General features: G+C 52.3%; 1 protein-coding gene across 2 annotated transcripts in view; it reads right to left on the bottom strand.

Annotated features, from left to right (window-relative positions):
* Positions 1-1,710: 1,710 nt before the first annotated feature.
* HNF4A (hepatocyte nuclear factor 4 alpha) overlaps positions 1,711-20,287 on the bottom strand; it is a 24,409-nt gene continuing 5,832 nt past the window's right edge. The window contains exons 4-10 of one of the 2 annotated variants that reach the window (XM_021689056.1): positions 15,315-15,421; positions 14,447-14,602; positions 10,976-11,063; positions 9,930-10,085; positions 7,391-7,627; positions 4,465-4,617; positions 1,711-3,420 (exon numbers count right to left, since the gene is read on the bottom strand). In XM_021689056.1, the coding sequence (XP_021544731.1) occupies positions 3,278-3,420; positions 4,465-4,617; positions 7,391-7,627; positions 9,930-10,085; positions 10,976-11,063; positions 14,447-14,602; positions 15,315-15,421 (1,040 nt within the window). In that variant the 3' untranslated portion in view covers positions 1,711-3,277. The remainder of the gene's footprint in view (positions 3,421-4,464; positions 4,618-7,390; positions 7,628-9,929; positions 10,086-10,975; positions 11,064-14,446; positions 14,603-15,314; positions 15,422-20,287) is intronic. The other variant, XM_021689057.1, reaches the window with a different exon arrangement.

Raw genomic sequence — 20,287 nt, 5'->3', positions numbered from 1 at the left:
CGCTCTCCCACCACATCCCTCCCCTTTCGAGAGGGAGGGTTGACTTTCACTCTCTCTACATAGTGAGCGCTTGGAATCAGGGGTCAGGGTTAGAGTCCCACTTCTGCCTCTACCCTGAGCCTCGGTTTTCTCAGCTCTAAAAGGTGAAGGGGGACAAGGATAATAATGTCTAACTTGCTTACCTCTTGATGTGAGATTAGAAAGCAATAGTGTATATAAAAGCATTTTGCAGAGCATAAAAGACTATCTGGCTATTCTCATTCTTGTTTCTAACACTTGACAAGGAAGAAAGGACACCCATCCAAGGACTTAGAAAACATATGTGCCATTTATTTTGCTTTATAAACTTTTGTTAAAACACACAAGAGTAAGAAATGGTTTTTTTGCTTCTTTGCCCCATTGGGCGGCAGTGACGGGCTCAGGGGTCCACACAGGAGCTGGTGGTATTCACACCCACAGGAAGCAGAATCGTTTGGTGTGAATTTCACAATTCATCCCAGTCAGGGAAAATCACGGAACAATTTGGCAAAAGTAATTGGCTTGGTCATCACACAAAGTCCAAGAGCATACACCTCCAACCCTCTCCTCTGTCCGTGCTGCAGGGAGTCATGTGAATTCTGGAAGCTCCTGAGAGCTGCCCAGAGAAAAGGCTATCTCAGGGGAGGAACTGGAGGGTCCATGCTTGCCCTCCCAACCCTTGTTTAGTTCTCCAGATTTTATATTCTAGGACCAGAACTCAGGTAGCAAAGAGAGAGAGAGAGGTTTTCCAATGCCATATCCTCAGAATCAGAAAAGTAAACTGCTCTGTTTTGGGCTTCCTGCATTACAATAAAATTATTAAAATGGAATGGATTTCTCCTCCTGGAAGGGTTAATTTGGGGCTGAGGACTGAGCCCCTGACCCAGAAGATTGCTACTGTTAAAAGCCACTGCTAGCTTACTCCATCCTGTGGAAAATTCTTATCTCAACTTCGCTCCCATGACCGAGGCCTGAGCAACACTGGGGGCTGGAGGAGCAAAGAGTGGGAATGACCACAATGACAGAAAGATTCTGGCTTCCCCACCTTACCCCAGATGAGCCTGGGTTCCCTGACTGGGATTTCTGGGGACTCAGAATGAGGGATGGCTGGGAAGGCTTGAGAGCTCTGAGCATGGGACAGTCTCTCCTGGGACTGGGGACTTAGCTTGGAGGCACGGGCAGGCTGCTCCTGGGACCACTGGAGATGTAGAGGTTTCTCTTGGACATACTGCCCTCAAACCCCCCATGCCTCTGCCACAAAAAGCAATCACTAATGGTGGAATTTGGGGGCACTGCGGTCCTGCCTCCGTCCACTCAGAACAGTCAGCCTGGGGTGGGGATAGGTGGCCAGGCTAACTGTTCACTCTCCTACCTAAGCACAGCTCCAGCCCCACAACACATCTCTTTTGTTCCTAATGGCTAGTAGCACTTTCCAGAATTTTCCCAAAGCCACCAAAATTCCCAAGGATGATGTGTTGGCCGTTCCATTTTGGGGCTTAATGTTTCAGAGCAGTGCTCAAACCCAGGCCTTCTCATCTCTCCCTGGCCCACCCAAACTATCCCACTCTTGGACTGCCAGGCCACATTGGTCCATCTCCTAAGAACCAGACCCCTGACGCCCCTCCCCCGGACTTGGGGAGTGAGGAGAGGAAAGGGGTCCAAGAGTTATGAATTCTCCTGTTCTTTAGCAGACAGGATGCTGGACCCTACCCAGACATCAGTATAACTCCAAGCCAATCTTAGTCCTGGGTGTGGGCAGGGCCCCTGGGAAGAATAAGACTTTGGCTTCTGAGGCTGATGACAGGGGCAGGAAGTCCATCAACTGGCTCACAGTGAGGACAGAGGGGCCCTTTCAGAGATGCTCAGCCACCCTGGTTAAGAACTCCTATTATGATCCAGGCAGACCTGGGATCCAATCCTGACTCAGCCACTTACTAGCTGTGTGAGTTCTAGGAAAATCACTTAACCACTTAGACCTCAATTTCATCTTCTGCAACAGTCTCTGGGTAATAGAGAAGATGCAATGAGATGATGCATGTCAAGTGCCTTAACACAGCGCCAGAAATGAGGCAGAGTTTGAGAGAGGCCCAGGACGGGGGTAATTCCTCCCTGACATCCTTCTGAGCTGAGCTCGCACCCATCCATCTTCATCTCCAGGTCTCCTCACTCTCACCTGGATCACATCACCAGCCCCCCATCTGATCTCCCTGCTCCCTCCCGGCTCACTGCGCATCCTCCCTAGCTACTCCCAAACCTCAGTGCCTCAGTCCTGGCATTCAAGGCTCCTATGCTGCTCCAAACAGCCTGGTCTTTCCATCACCTCCCCCCTGTGCCCTTCTTCCAACCTGGGGCCTTACCAGACTGTTTGCCCCTCCTTGGAAAGTCCTTCTCACCTGCTCCGCTGGCTGGAATCCAGCCCTTCCTTAAAGGCCTAATGCAGAGTCTGCCCCTTTCCCCGAACTTTCTCTGACCACTTCAGCCCCTCCAAGTTCCTGTTGCAATTGTCCACCTTGGGTTGTCCTCTCGTTGTTGACAGTCTGTGGAGAGCATCACCCCGAGTACCCGCCCGATTCCCTAGGAAGGGAAGAGCCATGGGTTAGAGGTGGAATGGTGTCTTCCTTCTCAACAGTCCCACACTGTGCCTAGCCCAGCTAGCCTTTTAAAATGCTCCTGGAATGACTGGGGGACTGTTTGCAAGTCTTCTTCAGCCCCTGGAGAGGTGGCTGTGGAGAAATTAGGATGGCTGAGGAAGGTGAGAGTGGCAGGTGGAGAGAAGCATTGGAGATTGGGGCAGCAGAACAGGGAGGGGTCAGATGCCCCGATCTGACCCAGCCTTGAAGGGCTCAGTGTCTGGGGACTAGGACAGTACTTGGAGAAAGAAGTACCAGTCTGAAGGGGAAGGGAGCTATTAAGCAAGGTCCCATGTCGTCTCCAGACAGCTGTCCTTTGGGGCTGAAGAAGTTGGGGGTAGGTATGATGAAGGGGAAGGCAGTGGCTTCAGCAAGAGAAGAGTTGTCCAAGGCAGCAGAGGATTTTCCATCTGGGGTCTCCCCAAGTCAGAGCCCTGTCATCCAGAGCAGGGGGTGGAGGGTAGCAATGGGATGTGGCCCACAGCCCAAGTTCTTGGTCCCTTTGCCCTTTCCACTGCTGCCCTGAGACTGGCCTTGTTGTCACAGCTTCCTTCACTGGGAACAAGAGACCACCGGGGCTCTCTGAGGGGGCTGGGAGGCCAGCAGAGCCCCCGACCCCCCGCGGCTTGCTAGATGACTTCCTGCTTGGTGATGGTCGGCTGGGGAATGGCAGAGGGGGGCTTGACAATAGTGGCAATTGCTCCTGGCAGGAGCTTGTAGGGCTCAGACCCCGAGCCACCTGGCGGTGAGGGCTGTGGAGTCTCAGGGGTGGCTGCAAGGACAGAGAGACAGACAGAGGTTGCTGAGAATTCCAACCTTTTGGGGAGTAACCAGAGTCTTGGGAAGGTTCTTCCCCCTCTCTGAATTAGTTTCCTCTTCTATAAAATGAAAGAATTAAACTACACAATCTCTAAGGTCTCCTACAGCTCAAACCTTCTGAGTCCCAGATCATGAAGTCTAAGTCTGGTGAGGTCGGGAAGGCTATGGCTGGGCCAGGTGTGGCCAGAAGCTTCTGCCCAGGTCCTACCAACCTCCATCTCCTCCACCATTTAACATGGAGATCGAGGCTGCTTCTCCCAAACCAGGGCCCAATTCTGACTCTCTTCAAGGACAGTGGGACATGTGACAGCAATGTCCTTTCTTGGAGAGAAAGAGCAGCAATTGATGAGACCCAAGTGTCTGGCCAAAAATACCATTTCTCTGATATTTAGGTAGATGAATAATGGAAACTAATTGGCCTCACAGCATCATGTATTTGAAACTCAACTTTGACCATGGCCCACTTGGCCAACTTTATTCGATGGACAAGTATCCCAAAGAACAATCTCATGTTAATGGACCACCTCATCCCAATGATACTCTTACTTTTTGGAGAATTTCATCCAATGACAAACTCACTCTTGTGAGATTTCACCTCAGAGGACCATCTAGACCGGCGGACATCCCCACCTAATGAGTAGTTTCACCCAATTGTGTAATGGATAGTCTTACCTAATTGGGCAGTCTTACTTCAAAGAACAGTTTCACCTAATAGGCAACATCACCTAATGGAATTCTTATCCCAATGGACATGTTCACCCAATGGATCCCTCATCCCAAGGATAGCTTCATTCCATAGAGGCTGTTAATTACCTCACTGAATGAATGGCCCCAGTGAAAAAACAGCCTTAACAAATGGACAATCTCACTCCTCATTCCATACCCTGGAGCACAGAGAACTGTTATATCCCAGTGACCATCTTCTAGACCCACCCATCCTGGCTCCCCTCTTAGGTCCCAACCTCATCCCTTGCTGAGTAGAGCTCAAGTTGCCCACCTGCTTGCCCCCTGGGTCGGGGCCACTCACACATCTGTCCATTGCTGAGATGAGAGGGCATCGTGTTGGCAACAATGACATTCGTGCCCATGTGTTCCTGCATCAGATGTGGGTGCAGGGGATGATGGGCATGAGGTGCATCACTGGAGGACCCTGCAGGTAGAGAGAGACTCAGTCAGGTTGGAGAGTCTAATAAAGACCACGGGCCTTGAGGTACCTCTTCCTCAAGTGTGGCCAGTCAACCTGCTTGTCCAATATTGACAGTGCCTGTTGGCTACCGATTTCTGGGTTAGTAAACTGGGGCTTAGCATTCCTATCCATAGGTTCCATGAGGGTCTTGAGAGGACCCAACAAACCAAGAGAACAAAAGTTAAAAGAAAGAAGGAGCGTGTAAGGAAGCTGTGAGATCTAAATATTATAATGAGTAGTGTACTGGTTGAATATGAATGTAATGGATTTAATCAATGGCTCTCAGAGCTCCATGGCATGCAAGTCCTTCCATTTGGTGCCAACTCACCTTTAGCCTTGTTCCCCCCATGCCTCCGCTTCAGCCAAACTAACCTACTGATAGCACCTGAGGGTTCCCTGTACTTCCCTATCTCTCCTTTTGCTCATGTTCCTTCCATGAAAGATGCTTCCTCCACACCCCCATGTCCACCAGTCCAAATTCCAGCTCAGATAATTCCACCTTTGGGAAGCCTTTCCTGATTCTCCATACTCCAGTAGGAAATAAACCTCTCCTTCCTTGGAATTCCCATAGTAATTTATCTGTAACCCATCTTTTGGGAACATCTACTTTTCTGTCCATGAGCATTACAATTACAGATATATTTTTCTTCTCTTCGAGGGCCTAGCAAAGTGTCTAGAACACAGTAACTGCTTTAAAAACTGTGTCAGAATAATACCATATAAGATATAGTTTGGTAATGGCTGTGGTCAGTGGTGTGCCACGATGGGATTTTTAGGGCTTGCAAGAGGCCTCTAAAGTTTCGATGATAGCTATCAATATTGAGCATCTATTATGTGCCAGATACTGTTTTACAGCACTTTTCATGTTGAAATAACTGAATCCTCTCAACTTGAGTCCTATAAGGTGGCTATTATTATTATCCCATTCTACAGATGAGATTACAGGGCCCAGAGAGATTAATTATTTTACCCAAGTTTATCTGGCAACAGAGCACAAGCTCCATCCTGATCCTTTTTTTTTTTTTTAAGATTTTACTTTTAAGTAATCTCTACACCCAGAATGGGGCTCAAACTCACGACCCTGAGATCAAGATTTGCATGCTCTTCTGACTGAGCCAGCCAGACACCCCTGTCCTGATCTTGATCTCAATGACACTTGATTCATAATTCACAGGGTCAAAGTGAAAATGAGTTAGTAGTTCTCAACTGGGGGAGATTTGGGGCCCTCAGGGGACATTTGACAGTATCTGCAGATCTTTTTGGCTGTCACTCCTACAGGGGTGCTACTGGTATCTCATGGGTAGAGGCCAGGGATGTGGCTAAAGAGTATACACAACAGCCCCCACAAAAAAAGATTATCCAGTCCCAAATATCTGCTGAGGTGGCCGTTGGCCATACCATCACCAGAGACCGCGTCACCTCCCAAGTCCTGAATTCACTTAGATCCTGACTCCTATCCTTCCAGCCCACTTCATTGAGTGCTACCACTGCAAAAATTCTCTCATCCCACCATGGCTGTCAATTCCCTGACCCCCACTCCTTAATATCTATCACCATGGCCCCTAATTGCTGGAGTACCACGGGGCTGCCTTCCATCCTGAGCTTTGAACTTGTCCGCCTGATAACTTCCCCCTGGATGTCTACAGTCCTCTCGAGGTTTGCCAAAGTCTAAATGGTCTCTTGGTTCATCTCCATGGCTACCATCATCTCAGCCTCTACCTGTTTTCCCTCCATCTTCCTCAACTCAGTAAGTCCTGTCACTCAAAGGAAAAATGTAGGTTTCATCCTTGACCCTTCCCGTCCCCCCTCCCCCACATCCGATCAATCAGCAAATCCTGCGTGTTCTTCCTCTTCGCGGATGATCCAGTTCATCCCATCATGCCTTCGCCCCATCCTCCACCGTCCTACCCCCGCCTGGTGACAGTAACATTCTCAGGGGTCTCCTGCCTCTCTACACCCCTCTGAAACTCACTTTCTACCTAACATTCAGAGTAGTTTGTTAAAAACAGTAGTCTGATTTTCACTCTTTTTACAGAAGTAGCAATGAAAATAAAATCCAAATTTCTGACCGTGGCCTACATGACTGTACGCTCGTGATTTGGTGTCTGCCCATAACGGTCTTCATCTCATGCAACACCCCCTCCCCCACCATCTCACGACCTTATTCTTCTTTCTCGAACACACAAACCTCCCCTGCCTCAGGGCTTTTGCATGAGTTACTTCTGGCTGGAATGTTTTTCTCTTGGCTTTTAAATGTTCTATTTTCTTTCATCCGTTGGGTCTTAGCACAAAGGTCCCCACTTCAGAGAGGCTGTCTCTGTTGGCCAACCTATTAAAATAGGCCCCTTTTCAGTTACGCTCTATTGTAATACTTGCTGAGTTCAAAAATGTAGTTATCCCCTTTATTGTATACTTGGTTACTGTCAGTTCCCACATGCCCTTATGCACACGTGCACGCGCACTCCTACGAAACCTCTGGGAGGGCAGAGCTCTTGTTCTCTGCTGCATCCCCAGCACTTAGAACAGTGACTGGCACACACTAGGCTCTCAGTGCCCAAATAAATGGACCATAGTCCCCATTCTTGATGAAGAAACTGAGGCCCAGGTAGGTTAAGGGATCTGGGCAAAGCCACAGAAGGAGGAGGTGGTGGAGCTGAGAGGTGAGCCTAGGTGTGAGGCTTATCTCTTGCCAGGGAGCCCCGCCCACCTCTCAGTCCTTCCTGGGCCTGGCACGGACCTCCCAGCAGCATCTCCTGCAGCAGGTTGTCGATCTTGGCCATGCCGAAGAGCTTGATAAACTGGATCTGCTCGATCATCTGCCAGGTGATGCTCTGCAGGGTGGGCAGCAGGAGCAGAAGCTCACCGAAGCGGCCGCGGGAGTCGTACTGGCGGTCATTGATGTAGTCCTCCAGGCTCACCTGCACCTGGGAGCGCAGCCGCTTGATCTTGCCCGGGTCGCTCAGCCCCTTGGCATCTGCAATGGGAGGGCATGGGCGAGGGCCCGGCTGGAGCATCTGGGGAGCCAGGACCCAGATCTCTCCTGACTCCTGAGGCCCTGACAGGGGACCTAGTGGCCCAAGGTCACTTGCGGAGTCCTTAGCAGTGCTGGGACCAGGATTCGGGGTCCTCAAGAACCAGGGTACACTAACACATTTATAGCTTCCTGGATGCAGGCAGAAGCATTTCTGTCATATTTCCTGAGATGCAGAACTGGGAGATGGGGGGTGGAAGGGGGTGGGTGGGCAGGACTTCAGGAACATACCCATGAGGGCACCTAGCAACCTCCTCATCACACATGGGGAAAATGAGGCAGGGAGCAGGGAAAGGACTCGGCCCAGGTCATGCATCTAGCGGTTGGCAGATCCATAATGGGGACTTGCGGCTCCTGATCACAGTTGAGGTCCCACTGACCAGACATCAGCATATGTTGCTTCTCTTAGAAGAGTCTCCCCGCTTCCCTCCTCCCTTGCCTGTGTCATCTTGGGGTCTCAGCTTAGGTTTCACCTCCTCCAGGAAGCCTTCTCTGTTCCACCCTCCCAAGCCTGCTTTATGAGTGTCCATCATGCCCTAGATTCCTGTGGTTCTTCTGTCACTACTGGCCACAGAGCACGTAACTGTCTCTTCCACTAGATTATGAGCTCTGGACGGGCAGGCATGTCTTGTTTGTCGTTTTAAACCCACTACCTAGCATCATGCATGGTCAATATTTGTTGAATAGATAACTAGATGAAGGGATGGTTAGATGAATGGAAGAATGAATGAATGAAAAAAAATCAAGGAATAAATTCTAGATCCTTAAGCTAGAAGGGGATTCAAGTGATTGTCCAATAGTTAAACTCAACCTTCATAGAGGTCACACATTATTTCCTCTTTCATGGACAAAGTAAGTGGCAGAAAGAGAATTTCACCCACACTTCCAGCCCAGGGCTTGCTCCACCAAGCCACATTTGTGCATGATTTCATTCAGTCAACAAACATTTATGGAGCATCACCTACATGTCAGGCCCTATACTAGCCCCTCCGAGCCAGGTTGCTGGTCCTGACTCAGCATCAATAATTCTCCCCATTTTACTGAGCAATTACTATCTGTCCAGCTCCATGCTGAGCACTGCAGGGGATACAGCCTGGGTCAGGCTCTCAAGGAAACTAGAACCAGAAATCTTACTCTTCGAGAAATGGGGTGTGTGGTAGGCAAGAATAGAGGCTTGAGACCTAGAGAGTCTGTAGTTCAAATCCAGGCTTTGCCATTTCCTGGTTGTGTGACCTTGGGCAAATTAATCAATCTCCCTGCGCCTCAGTTCTCCTATCTGCAAAATGGGGATAGTAACCACTCCTACCTCAAAGGTACCACGTTGTAAGTGGTAAGTGACATAATCCACATAAAGTATTTAGAATGGTGTCTTAGGTGAGTGTTCCATAAACTATGGTCATCTCCCTCTTCATTACTGTTATTACCAGGGGTGATCTCCACGTAGGTGGAGCATAGCACCAAGGGCAGTGCCTGGCACGCAGTAGGTCCCCTCTAACGTGTACGGTGGGAAGGAAGCTGGAGTCCAGCATCTTGATATTGTGAAATGAAGTCAGGCTTTGCACAAAGACATAGCTACAAAGCCATTCTTTAACAATGCAGGTGGAAAGTCAGTAGATGGAATGGGGAGAGGAGAGGCGACAGCATATAAAGACAATCAGTAGAGACACTAAAATCGCAGTGAAAATTCAGGAAGAAGATGGGAGAGAAAAGATGGGAGTGGTGAGAGAGAAAAGTGAAACCCTTACCAAGGGCAGGAGGAAAAATGTGATCGAAAACAGCTAAATCAAGAAAGAAATGGCTTAGCATTTTATTTAGAGCCAGAAGAAACCGTTAAAAGACTCAGAAATGGCTCCCCTGGGGAAGTAGGCTTTAGCACGGAAAGTGGGGTACATTTTAAGTATGTGCAGACATTGTTTTGATAAAAATTTTTGAGGGAAAGAAGAAAAGATGAAAGGAAAGAAAAGAAGGACGATAGGAGGTCAGGAGAGGAAGGAGGGAGGAGGGGACAGAAGGGAAAGGGGGAAAAGAACAGAACGAAGCCTCTGGAGTCTGTGGGCCTTGTCAAGTCACATCATCCCTCTGAACCTGGGTCTTCTTCATCTGTTAAATAGCTCATGCAAACAGCCTCGGCCAATTGTTGTACTGAAGAATGAGGCTGTCTGTGACTGCAGGGTACATAGCCCAGTAGGAGAGGTCTGACTGAGGGCCTGGAGCCTCAGGGGGGGGTGGGGGGCGTGGGCCGTACCTGGGTCAAAGAAGATGATGGCTTTGAGGCAGGCGTACTCGTTGTCATCGATCTGTAGCTCCTGGAAGGGCAGCACCAGCTCATCGAGGATGCGCATGGACACCCGACTCATCTCTGCCAGCTCTGGGCAGTGCCGAGGGACGATGTAGTCATTGCCTGGGTGGGTTGGGAAGGAAAGGGGATGAGGCCGCCACCTTGGGTGTACCCTTCTCCCCAGCTTTGGACAGCCCTTGCCCTTTGCAGTTGCAATGCCACCGGGACCCACGGGAGAGGGCACATGGAGATTGTCATGCCCATTTTGCAGATGAGGAAGTGGAGGCCCAGATGAAAGGAATGAGTTGTTTGAAGTCATTGGAGTGGGTCTGGAGCCTGGCTTTCTAGGAGCCTTTCATATCACCCATGCTCCATTCTCCAATATGACCCGTAAGACTAGTGACATTCAAGGGCCACTTGGGAGGCACCAGTGCATCAAGGTTAAGGGCCCAGATTCTAGACCTAGACTGCCTGGGGTTGAAATCCAGTTCTGCAACTAACTAACCATATATATTTGGATAAATTACTTTCTGTGCCTCCATTTTTTCATCTGTAAAATGGGGATAAATAATAGAGCTTACCTCATAGGGTTGTTGTATTAAAGCCGTAATGTTTGCAAAGTACTCAGACTAGTATCTGGCCTGTAGTGTGATCTACATAAGCATTTAAAATAATACATAAACATGCCATGGAAGCATAAGTGACATAGACCGGGGGCTGTGCCCTTCCTGGCGGCCTCTTGCCCCTGATCCAGAAAGCACATCAGAGCGCCTGAGCAATTCCACGGATAACCCCGACTGTGCTCTAACTTTAATGCTGGAGGACTTCCATTCCTTGCGTCCACATTTCCTTGCGTCTGAGTGGAGGATCCAGCTGGGAACACTGGGAAAAGGACATTCTTGATCTTTCTCCCTCGCCCCTGCATGCCACCTTGGAACTCTCCTGTGCCTGGGTGCATTCCACCCCGGGCCTGCCCTCCGCAGAGCCCTGGCTGGGGCAGGCAGCCTCCTTACCTAGAAGCAGAACGTCCTTGAACACCATGGACCGCTTGGTGGCTCCGAGCAGCAGGTGTTCACCAGCATGGGCTCTGAGCAGGGCCACCTGGAAGAGAGAAGGGATGGTGTCTGGCAGCTGCACCCCTGGGAAGGTGTCTGTACCCCCTGGGAAGGCGCTCTTAGCCAACTCAATGACCCTGGGCAAGTCAGCTTAATGCTTCCCTTGCCTTTACCTGCCTGAACTATAAAATGGGCATCAGAAAACTGCTGCTTCCTCCCATAACCGATAAAACCTGGAAAAGATTTAGCAGGAACCTGGAAGGGGAAAGAACGTGCACTCAGAGCTGGGAGGCCAAATGCTGACTTTATCGTTGAACCGCTGCGTCCTTGGGCAAGCTAAGCTGCCTCTTCCTTCTGGGCCTCATTTCTGTGCCTGATGAAACTTACCATTCTCAGTGTGTGTGTGTGTGTTTTCAGCAGAGGTTCAATGCCTTTCATCAGACTCTCAAGAGGGTCTATGAGCCAGAAAGTTCTAAAACTGTGGGTCCTGAATTCCAACCTATAGGCCAGCTGCAGAAGATTATGAAGAGTACTTTATAAAATGCAGATTCTGAGGCCCTACTCCCAGAGACTCTGAGGCTGTATGTACGGGGTCGGGGGCGGGGGGGGGGGCCAAGGATCTGCATTTAACAAGCTCCCCAGCCGGTTCTGATGTGCAGTTGTGTTTGGGGAAATCACTGCTCTGGAAGATCTCCAGGACACCTGTTCACTCGACATTATAAGATTCTAGGGTTCTGAGAGTGAGTTCCAAGAGGTTGGACATGGATGTTGGTTCCCAAGGCCAAGTGTGAGTGCTGGCCTTGGCAGAGGATGAGCTTGACATATTCCTTCCCTGCCGAGAGACAAAGCAGCTTTGGCAGCCTGAAGTCCGAGGCAGGGACCCAGCCAGAAGGACGTTGTCTGTCCTTTCCGAACCATCGACTTTGGGGCTTGCAGCAGGCCTAAAGGACAGCAACATAGCAGCTGGTGAAAGTAGGAGCTGGCCGGTAGCCTCAAGGATCTTGTCTGCCAGGCTGGGTTGGGGAATTTGGGAGCTTTTTTACCAGGCTAAGCTAGGAAGTAAAAATGCTTTTGTTCATTCATTCATTGGATTGTTCATTCTTTCAGTCATCAAATGTTAAGTGCCTACTAAGCGACAGGCACTTCGTAGGAAGGAAGGATGAGAGGGAGGGAGGGGGTGAGAGTCACGTGATAAAGAGCGATGGGACAAGAGGGGCTACATTAGATGGGGAGGTCAGAGAAAGTCACTCTAAGGAGATGGCATTGTCTAGGGCATGGAAGGCACATAGTAAACATTCAATAAATACTCATTTGAATGAAGAAAGGAAGGAATGGGTGAATGAATGAATGAATGAATGAGCAAACTCGAAAACTCCCTCTCCAGATCTGGCAGCCACCTGCCCTTCTTCCTCTGTCCTCCCAGGATTACATCTTGTAAGTATGACAAGAAAGAGGAGAACGGCAAATAGCCTTGCAGGCGAGAGGCCACTCTCCATGACCAGGACAAGGAAGGCCAAGGATGCTTATTACTGAGCACTTCCCATTCACCAGGCACTGTGGAGGGCTTTTGTCACTGACCCCGGTGGCTCTCAAACCCAGGGACAGAAGCCCTGGAAGCAAATCCCAGCCCTGTGGCTGTCTTGCTCTGCAACCTGGGGCAGATCCCTTTCCCTCTCTAGACCTCAGCCCCTTTATTCGATGCTATCCAGCCTCCTAGGTTTCAATGGATTGATGTCCAAAACAAATCAAGAAGTGAACAAACTTGGAAAGTGGTTCCTGGGGCAATACCGACAGATTTGGGGTGTCCTTTGGAGGACAGTGCCCCCCCAGTTCTCCCAGGTGTGTCCCAACTCTCTTGGGCAAGATGGGCTCCTTATACACCATGAATGGGGAGCTGGGAACCCTCCTGACACGGAGGCTATTCCGGGGGTGGGCAGGCAGGGTGGGGGTGTTAATGATTGTCCCGTGTCGCTGGCCACCCGTCACTGCTCTCTAAGAATGCTCTGAGCCCCAGCCAGGGAGGTTTGGGTGGGAAATTGAGGTTAACAATTGCTCAGCTTGGGGGTATCTTATTGCCCTGCTGAGCCCCTGGGAAGGAACAGAAGGGATTAAACATTAATACAGACTCTCCAGCAGAGGGGACCAGGGCCAGCACAGAAGGAGCAGGGGAAAAGGCAGGGGCAGCTTGGCCGAGATCCCTGGCCTGTCGTCCCTGCCAAAGCAGGGAGGGATCCATGAGACAGAGCATCTGATCCAGGCCCCAGTGTGAGGCTGAGGACCAGCCAAACCAGTGTTTGCACAGTGTGTCCCACCATAGGATACTAACAGCTGTTCCAAGAGAGTCTGGGGCTTAAGGGAGTTTGAGAAGCCCTGGGTCCCACAAAGTTCAGTGCCTTCCTTGCCTGAAGGACTTCTCAGAAACCTTCACAGACTAACACATGTTGCCAGTGTGTTGTGCAAACATGCAAAACAGAGAAGCAAATGCACCAGGAGCTGATGTCTGGGGCACTGTCCAAGCTTCTCTCCGAGCTGAGAAGGTGACCCAGTCCAACAACGCTTTCCCAGACAAGAGAGGCCTAGAGGTGCCTGGTCAGGAACGATCATTTGCAGTATCTCAGAAACTCATCTGTCCTCAGATGTGTGTGCCCCCCCCCCACACACACACACCCTCATCTTGCTGCACCAGCCTCTTCCCTCCCCCAGCAGCCCCAGGACAGTTTTGGTATTCCAAAGAAGGTACTTTGGGAAATAAAACGCTGAGTTAAACCATCTTGGTGGGATACAAGAATGAAAGTGACATTTAGGGAAGCCAGCTGTGGCCTGGGCCATGATGTAGATGCCGCATTACATGATTTATGCATTTTAAATGGTAATGTCTTTATTTTCTTCTGAAACAGATATTATAATTCCCACTTTACAGATAAGAAAACTGAGACTCAGAGAGAGGAAGCAATTTGTCCAAGATCACACAGAGCACCAGTCTCAGAGCCAGGGCTTTAGCTCAACTCTCATAATCCCTGGCCCTGGGGCCCTGTCCACATGCCCACAGGAGAGCTGTCTGGTGCAGGAGTGTGGTGGCTAGGAGCCTGGACTTTGGAGCTTGCCTACCAAAGTACACTTGCATGCACAGTGTTCTAATCCCAGCTGTGCTGGATACTAGCTGTGTGACCTTGAGCAAGTTACTTAACCTCTCTGTGCCCCAATTGCATCACCTATAAAATGGGAATGATAATAGTACCTAACTCATAGGGCCACTGGATGGATTAGATGAGTTAAGATTTGTATGGTGATTTAAACAGCTCTGGGCACACATGAGCACCATGTGTGTTCTGTTAAACAGCATCAAACTAATCCGAGGCTATATCCCAGGTGGGCCAGCAGGACCCACCTGCCCAGCGTCCCCACTGCCCGCAGAGTGTCTGCTCTCACCTGGTCGTCCAGAGGGAGCTCGCAGAAAGCAGGAATGTACTTGGCCCACTCAACGAGCACCAGCAGCTGCTCCTTCATGGACTCGCACACGTCTGCGATGCTGGCGATCTTTTTCGCCCGAATGTCTCCGTTGATCCCGGAGACAGGGGAGGTGATCTGGCGGAAGTGAAGGACAATGCTGGGGATGGCCAGGCCCTCCCTACAGTCTCTGCCCCCTGCACAGAGTGCCGCCCCCCACCCCCACCCCACAGATAGTTTCCCTGTTGGGAAAAGGGGAGATGGACTGTGGACGCTCAGGAGGAAGCTCGGGGGCAAATGAAGAGAAGAAAAGATGCTGATGAAGGCAGATATGAGGAAGGAGGGCTCCCCCTGGGCCTCTACCGGGTGCCTGCCCCCCACTTCCTCCTCTGCCAGCTCCTTGGAACCCCAAGGAAAGCCTCAGCCCTATAAGAGAAGCAGGGGGAAAAAAATCATCATTCTCATCTGACAGGTGAAAAAACCACAACCCAGAGAGGTGCTGTGACTTGCCCAAGGTCACACAGCAAGGGACAGGCTGAGCCCGTTTGCCAAGCTGTCTACTTGTCCACTAATCTGTTCTCTTAGGGCTAAACTGATCTCAGTCCCTCAGTGAAAGCCAACTCTGCCTGGCCTGCAGAATGTGTGCAAAAGGATGAACTAGAAAGTGCCACAGAGCGCCAGGCCTGGGTTCGAGTTCTGTCTTTGCTACTAAACTGGCTCAGTTTCCCTTCTGGGATATCCCAGGGCCCTTCAGACTGTTGCTCCAGGGCCTGGCTGGGGAAGACAGAGGTGGAGGCGAGACTCCTCTTTGGTGTGTGGGACCACCAGGTGGTAGAGGGTCATCCGATACCTGCTGGGACAGGACCTCGGCCTGCAGCAATGCGCTGATGGAGGGCAGGCTGCTGTCCTCATAGCTTGACCGGCGAGTGCTGATCCGGTCCCGCTCATTTTGCACAGCTGTGAGGAGGCAGAGAGAGGTGAGGATGGGGGGACAGGGATGGGGCGGAGGGGAGGGTGGTCCCCTGACTGCTGAGGAGCAGATGAGGTATGAGGGGAGAGAGTCTGACCCATAAGGAGATACTGCAGGGCTGACCTGGAGTAAAGGAAACATGGTTGGAGGTGGGAGGAGGGGCCATCCGGCGGGCAGAGCCTGGATCGGCATGCGGGAATGAGGGGAGACGGATTCCAACCCAGCGTGTGGAAGAACCTTCGAAGCACCAGAAAGGCCCCCCAGTACAATGGGATGTGGTGGGAGTGATCCACTGGTCCCTGGAGGGATGCAACATAGTGACGCCTTGGCAGAGGGTTTAAGATGGGTCTTGAGTATTGAAGAAGAGATCTATCTAGATGACAGATTTTTAAGCTCTGTTTTGGAAAAGGGTCCCTTTTGTTCCAGATGAAAGTGTGTAAAACAAGGGAAATGAATGGCCCTGGGTGACATGGAGATGGCCCAGGCATTCCTGAACACCGAGACAGAAGACCCGGAAAAGAGGATCTGGAGGCCCCCCTGCCCCGACAGTCTCATCCATCAGCAGGAGGCTAACCCTCCCTCTCAGAGACAGCACGAAAGAGCCCCGGCTCCCTCCTGCCCCATCGCTGGGCTCTCCTCCAGGAACTCAGAGCCCCGGGCCTCCACTAGGGCCTCCCTACTAGGGCCCCACACCTCCCTGCGCCTCCCCATCCGTGTCAGCCCTTGCCTAAGATAGAAGACGGACCTTCTGCGGCCCTGGCCCTGTTCCCTGGAGTCCAAGAGGCCTCATTGTGGAATGAGGCTTTGCTGAAGCTGGCAGGAGACCCGGTGCCTGTCTGGAACTTGCCACTCACTCTCTCTGTGCTGGTATGAATCACATCCTCTCTCGGGGCCTCAGTTTCCCATCTATAAGCTTGTCCATCTGTCTTTCTCAGACCACCTCTGCTCATGCCCACATGCTGTCCGGAACCCCCGACTCCGGGCTGGTCCCTGCTGCCTCTTCCCAGGAGCAGCTCAGGCTCTCCTCGCTGGTCTCTTTGCTTCTGGCCTCGCCCTGACTGTCCGGGCACCTCTCCGAAGACAAAGCCATCTGCTACAACCGAACCTGGTCACATCCCCCCACTGCTCAAAACCGGTGACTCCCCACCTCACGCGGAGTGAACCCCTTCGTCTAGGATCCCACTCTGCCCGCCAAGCTGCCGCTGCCCCCCTGCCTGGAATTCTGCTTCCCGCACAGCTTAGCTGCTTCTTCGCTTGGCGCCTGGCTCCGTGCAAACGTCACCTTCTCCGAGACACCCACTCTGACCACCCTGTCCGATGCGGCATTCCCTCCCTCAGGCTCTGCACTTTATGTCTCCAGCTTTCCTTCTCTTCGGGGGCCCTTATTGTAGAATCTCTTGTTCATTCCTTTACTCTCTGTCTCTCGATGGGAGGGAAAGCTCCAGAAAGCTAGAACTCCATTCCTATTCACTGCTGCAGCCCCAGCGACTAGCACAGAGCTTGGCGCACAGCAGGTGCTCAAGAAATGTCTGTTGAGTGAGCGAAAGAAGCTCTGATTCCTAGGTGGGCCCTATTTCTCAGTGGAATGTCCACTGCAGCCATTCAACTTTCTCTTGATTTCACACATCACTGAAATCAGAGAATGAAAGGCAGATAGCGTAAACCGAGCCCCAGCGTGAGTGGGCTAGGACAGCGGTCCCCAGGTCGGAAATCTCTCCTGACACCCACCGCCCCGGCCAGGGCCAGCCCCAGGGCCGCTCCCCTGCACACGTGGCGGCCCTGCTCGTGACACCCCTCCCAGCCACCAGCGCCCGCACCCACCAGGGTGCCGAGGGGAGGCGGGCCCAATAAAAGGGCTGCTGTCAGCAGCTGCGGATTGGGCTCCCCAAGGTTAGCCAGTGTTATCAGTGCCCAGCGCGAGCTCAGTCACGGAATGATGTTTTCCAAATGTTTGCTCAGTATTAGCAGGGTCGGGGACCTAATGTAACTTCTATTGAATATTAACCGACCCGGCCAGAGGAGGAGAGGAGGATGAGTCTGTCTTCCCAGAGAACCCCTGGACGGGGCCCATGGGGGGGCTGGGCCGGGGTTCTGAGGAAGGGCCCATCAGAGTGCCCCTGGCCCATGGCCAGCCTGTTCCTGCTGCACCCCAGCCCGGCTTCCTGGGTGGGCTTCCATCCAGGGGCTGAGCATTCGTCCTGGGTCTGCCAGCCGAGCCCCAGGTAGGTGTTGTCTCAGGTTATAGGACAGAATCGAGACCTGCTGGTGGGCCCACTGACCCCCAGCTTTCTCCCCAGAGTCTTTGTCCCTTCAGGGAACCCACTTCTGGCCACCATGGAATATCCTCTGGCCAAAGCTCACAGGCCTATGGGATTTGGAGCCCTTCCCTGTGGTCAAGGGGAAGTCTCAGGAATCTAGACCAGAGACGATGCCCCCAGGCCGAGCCCTCCCAGTTTCAGTCCAGGGAGCTTGGTGTGTGCCCAGCTCAGGGGAGCCTGACTCCACCCGATCATGTCGCCTGTCTGGCTTGAATTTCCCCATCTGTAAAGTAGGGAGGGGGTGGATTTGGTGACCTTGCCTCCATCTGGCCAGTCCATAAATCCTGTTGGCAGCACAGGCCTTCCTGTGGTCAGGGACCACTTCTGGGTTTCAATTCCTGAACCCTAAGCTATCAGAGAAGAGAAATGAAAACTTGTCCCAGCTCTCCTGATCACGGAGGCTTCCGCCGAGAATCTCTCTCAGCTTCGGGGACTTCCCACCAGGCTGACGAGGGGTGTCGGGACTACAAGACTTTGGTAGAACTGGTAATACTCTGTCTTCCCAGAGCCTGACCACCATGACGACCGAACACCATGCCCCCCAGACCTATTCTCGAAGCCATCACGCAACTGCAGGTGCCAGGATCTTCCGGTTGACTGAGGCATGCAAATCAGCACCAACACTGACCAGCTCACACTCACGTGCCATCAGCCAATGCTCCCATCCTCCTGGCCTAAAGCCTCCTTCCCTGAGCCAAGAAGCTTGGCCTATTTTCGAGGCTACTAAAGCAGAATGGCCTGGGGCTCTCCCTCCCCTTCCAGGAGCCAGGATACAGGGCTGCAGCCTCCTTGGCAGCTCAGGTGGAGGACCAGGGAACAAAGACACATGCCCCCAGGGGGACTGGTAGATCAGTGAGTGGGTCGCTGGACTCCCAGAGCTGGAAGGCATCATTATCACCTCCTCATTTACAGACAGGAAAACCGGAGTCCAGAAGAAATGTCTCCAAAGTGACACCCGTGTCATCGACTCTGGATATTTAGCAAGAGACACATATAAAGACTGACCACGTGTAGGCACCAGGCCCCGTACAACCTAGGCAGGCTGCCAATCCTTTTCCCACCTGCCTGCCACAAGGCCTGAAATTTTACCTCGAGAGCTTCACGCTCTGGAATCTGACACCTTAGGCTGTGGGGGAACAAAACCACTGGCTGTGAGAACCACAGATCCTGAGGCCCCTACATTGTATGCTGTCTTTCCCTTGCCTCCTACTGCTCATGTGTGTGTTATAGTCCCAGTTCTCACATTCCTCATTCCACAAGGTGGTACCCAGCTTGAAGGAGAGGGTGTCAACCCCACTGAAAACTGGGGAGCCAGGAGGGGGGCACTGCCCTTTGAAAAAGCGCCCCCCCCGACCTGAGACCCTGCCCCCCGCCCACCCAAGATCTGGGCGCTATCATTGTGGAGTTGGCAACAGGAGGGGGCCTTGGAGCCCACCCAGGGCCTCATAGGGGTCAGCAGGCCCAAGTCCCCAACAGGACTCGTGAGCTCAAAGCAAGGCCCTGCAGGGACGACACACAGACCCACTTCCTAGGGAGAGGACAGGGGGAATAGGGGCTCCGAGGCAGAGATTGGGGGGAGTGCCCCTCCTTTACGGTTGGCTTGGGCAGCTGGTCCTGGTTCCTGTCCTTCGGTGGTGTGTGTGTATAGGACTAGACCAAGGGCCAGGCTGGTGGGCGAGGAGTGAGGGTCTGGTGCCAGAGCTGGGGAAGGTGAGCGGAGGGGAGAAGGAGACGGAGTAGTTTAAAGGATTTTTGCTTCCTGAGCTCGGGCTGCAAAAGTTGTAAACGTCCCTGAGGTCTGGAGGTCATAAAGGAGGGAACGTCGAGGTATCGCCAGACAGCACCCAACTCTAGTCTGAAGCACCAGGGGCAAACCTCAGGGCTTGCACTGAGCAGCTATGGGGCCTCAGGCAAGCTGCCGAACCATTCTGGGCCGCAGTCCCCTCATCCAGGAAAAGGGAGAATGACCATAGTGCCAGCCACATAGGGCGCCACGTCACTTGTAGAGAAGCCCTGCCCAGTGGCTGGCGTCTGCTGCTTACCGGAGGCCTGGAGAGGACTCTCTAAATGTGCTCCGGTCTTCCCCTCCACCTCCACCCAGGGCAAGTCTGACGCCTGGTTCCCGCTCCGCAGAACATGAAAACTTTGGGTCACCCGATACTCAAGAGTGAAGACTAAGGAACGGGGTGGGGGGGGGCACTTGTCCCGGGGACAGGAAGCTCAGGAAGAGAGACCCCCCACCCCGTCCACACGGCCCACATTTGCTGAGTCTAGGTGGCAGGCACACGGACATTTGTAATGTCACTCTCCGCTCTCTTCCTCTTTGCAACAGTACATTAAGAGAAAACGCCCAACTGGGCACCCGTCGCCGTGGCGCAGGTATGGGTGGTGATGGCTGGGAACCTGAGCAGCCCAGAGTGAGCGCTTATCTCTTTCTCAAGACCAAGCCCAGTCCCGCCCTGTGGCCAGATTGCCAGGCCCTCCCTCCTCTCAGCCATTAGCCATTCACCCCAGCCCGTCACCGAGTCATAAAGC

The sequence above is a fragment of the Neomonachus schauinslandi genome, chromosome 10 (genome assembly GCF_002201575.2).
Source record: "Neomonachus schauinslandi chromosome 10, ASM220157v2, whole genome shotgun sequence".
NCBI lineage: Eukaryota > Metazoa > Chordata > Mammalia > Carnivora > Phocidae > Neomonachus > Neomonachus schauinslandi.
The sequence above is the reverse complement of the archived record's forward strand: the minus strand, read 5'-3'. Positions and strand labels throughout refer to the sequence as shown.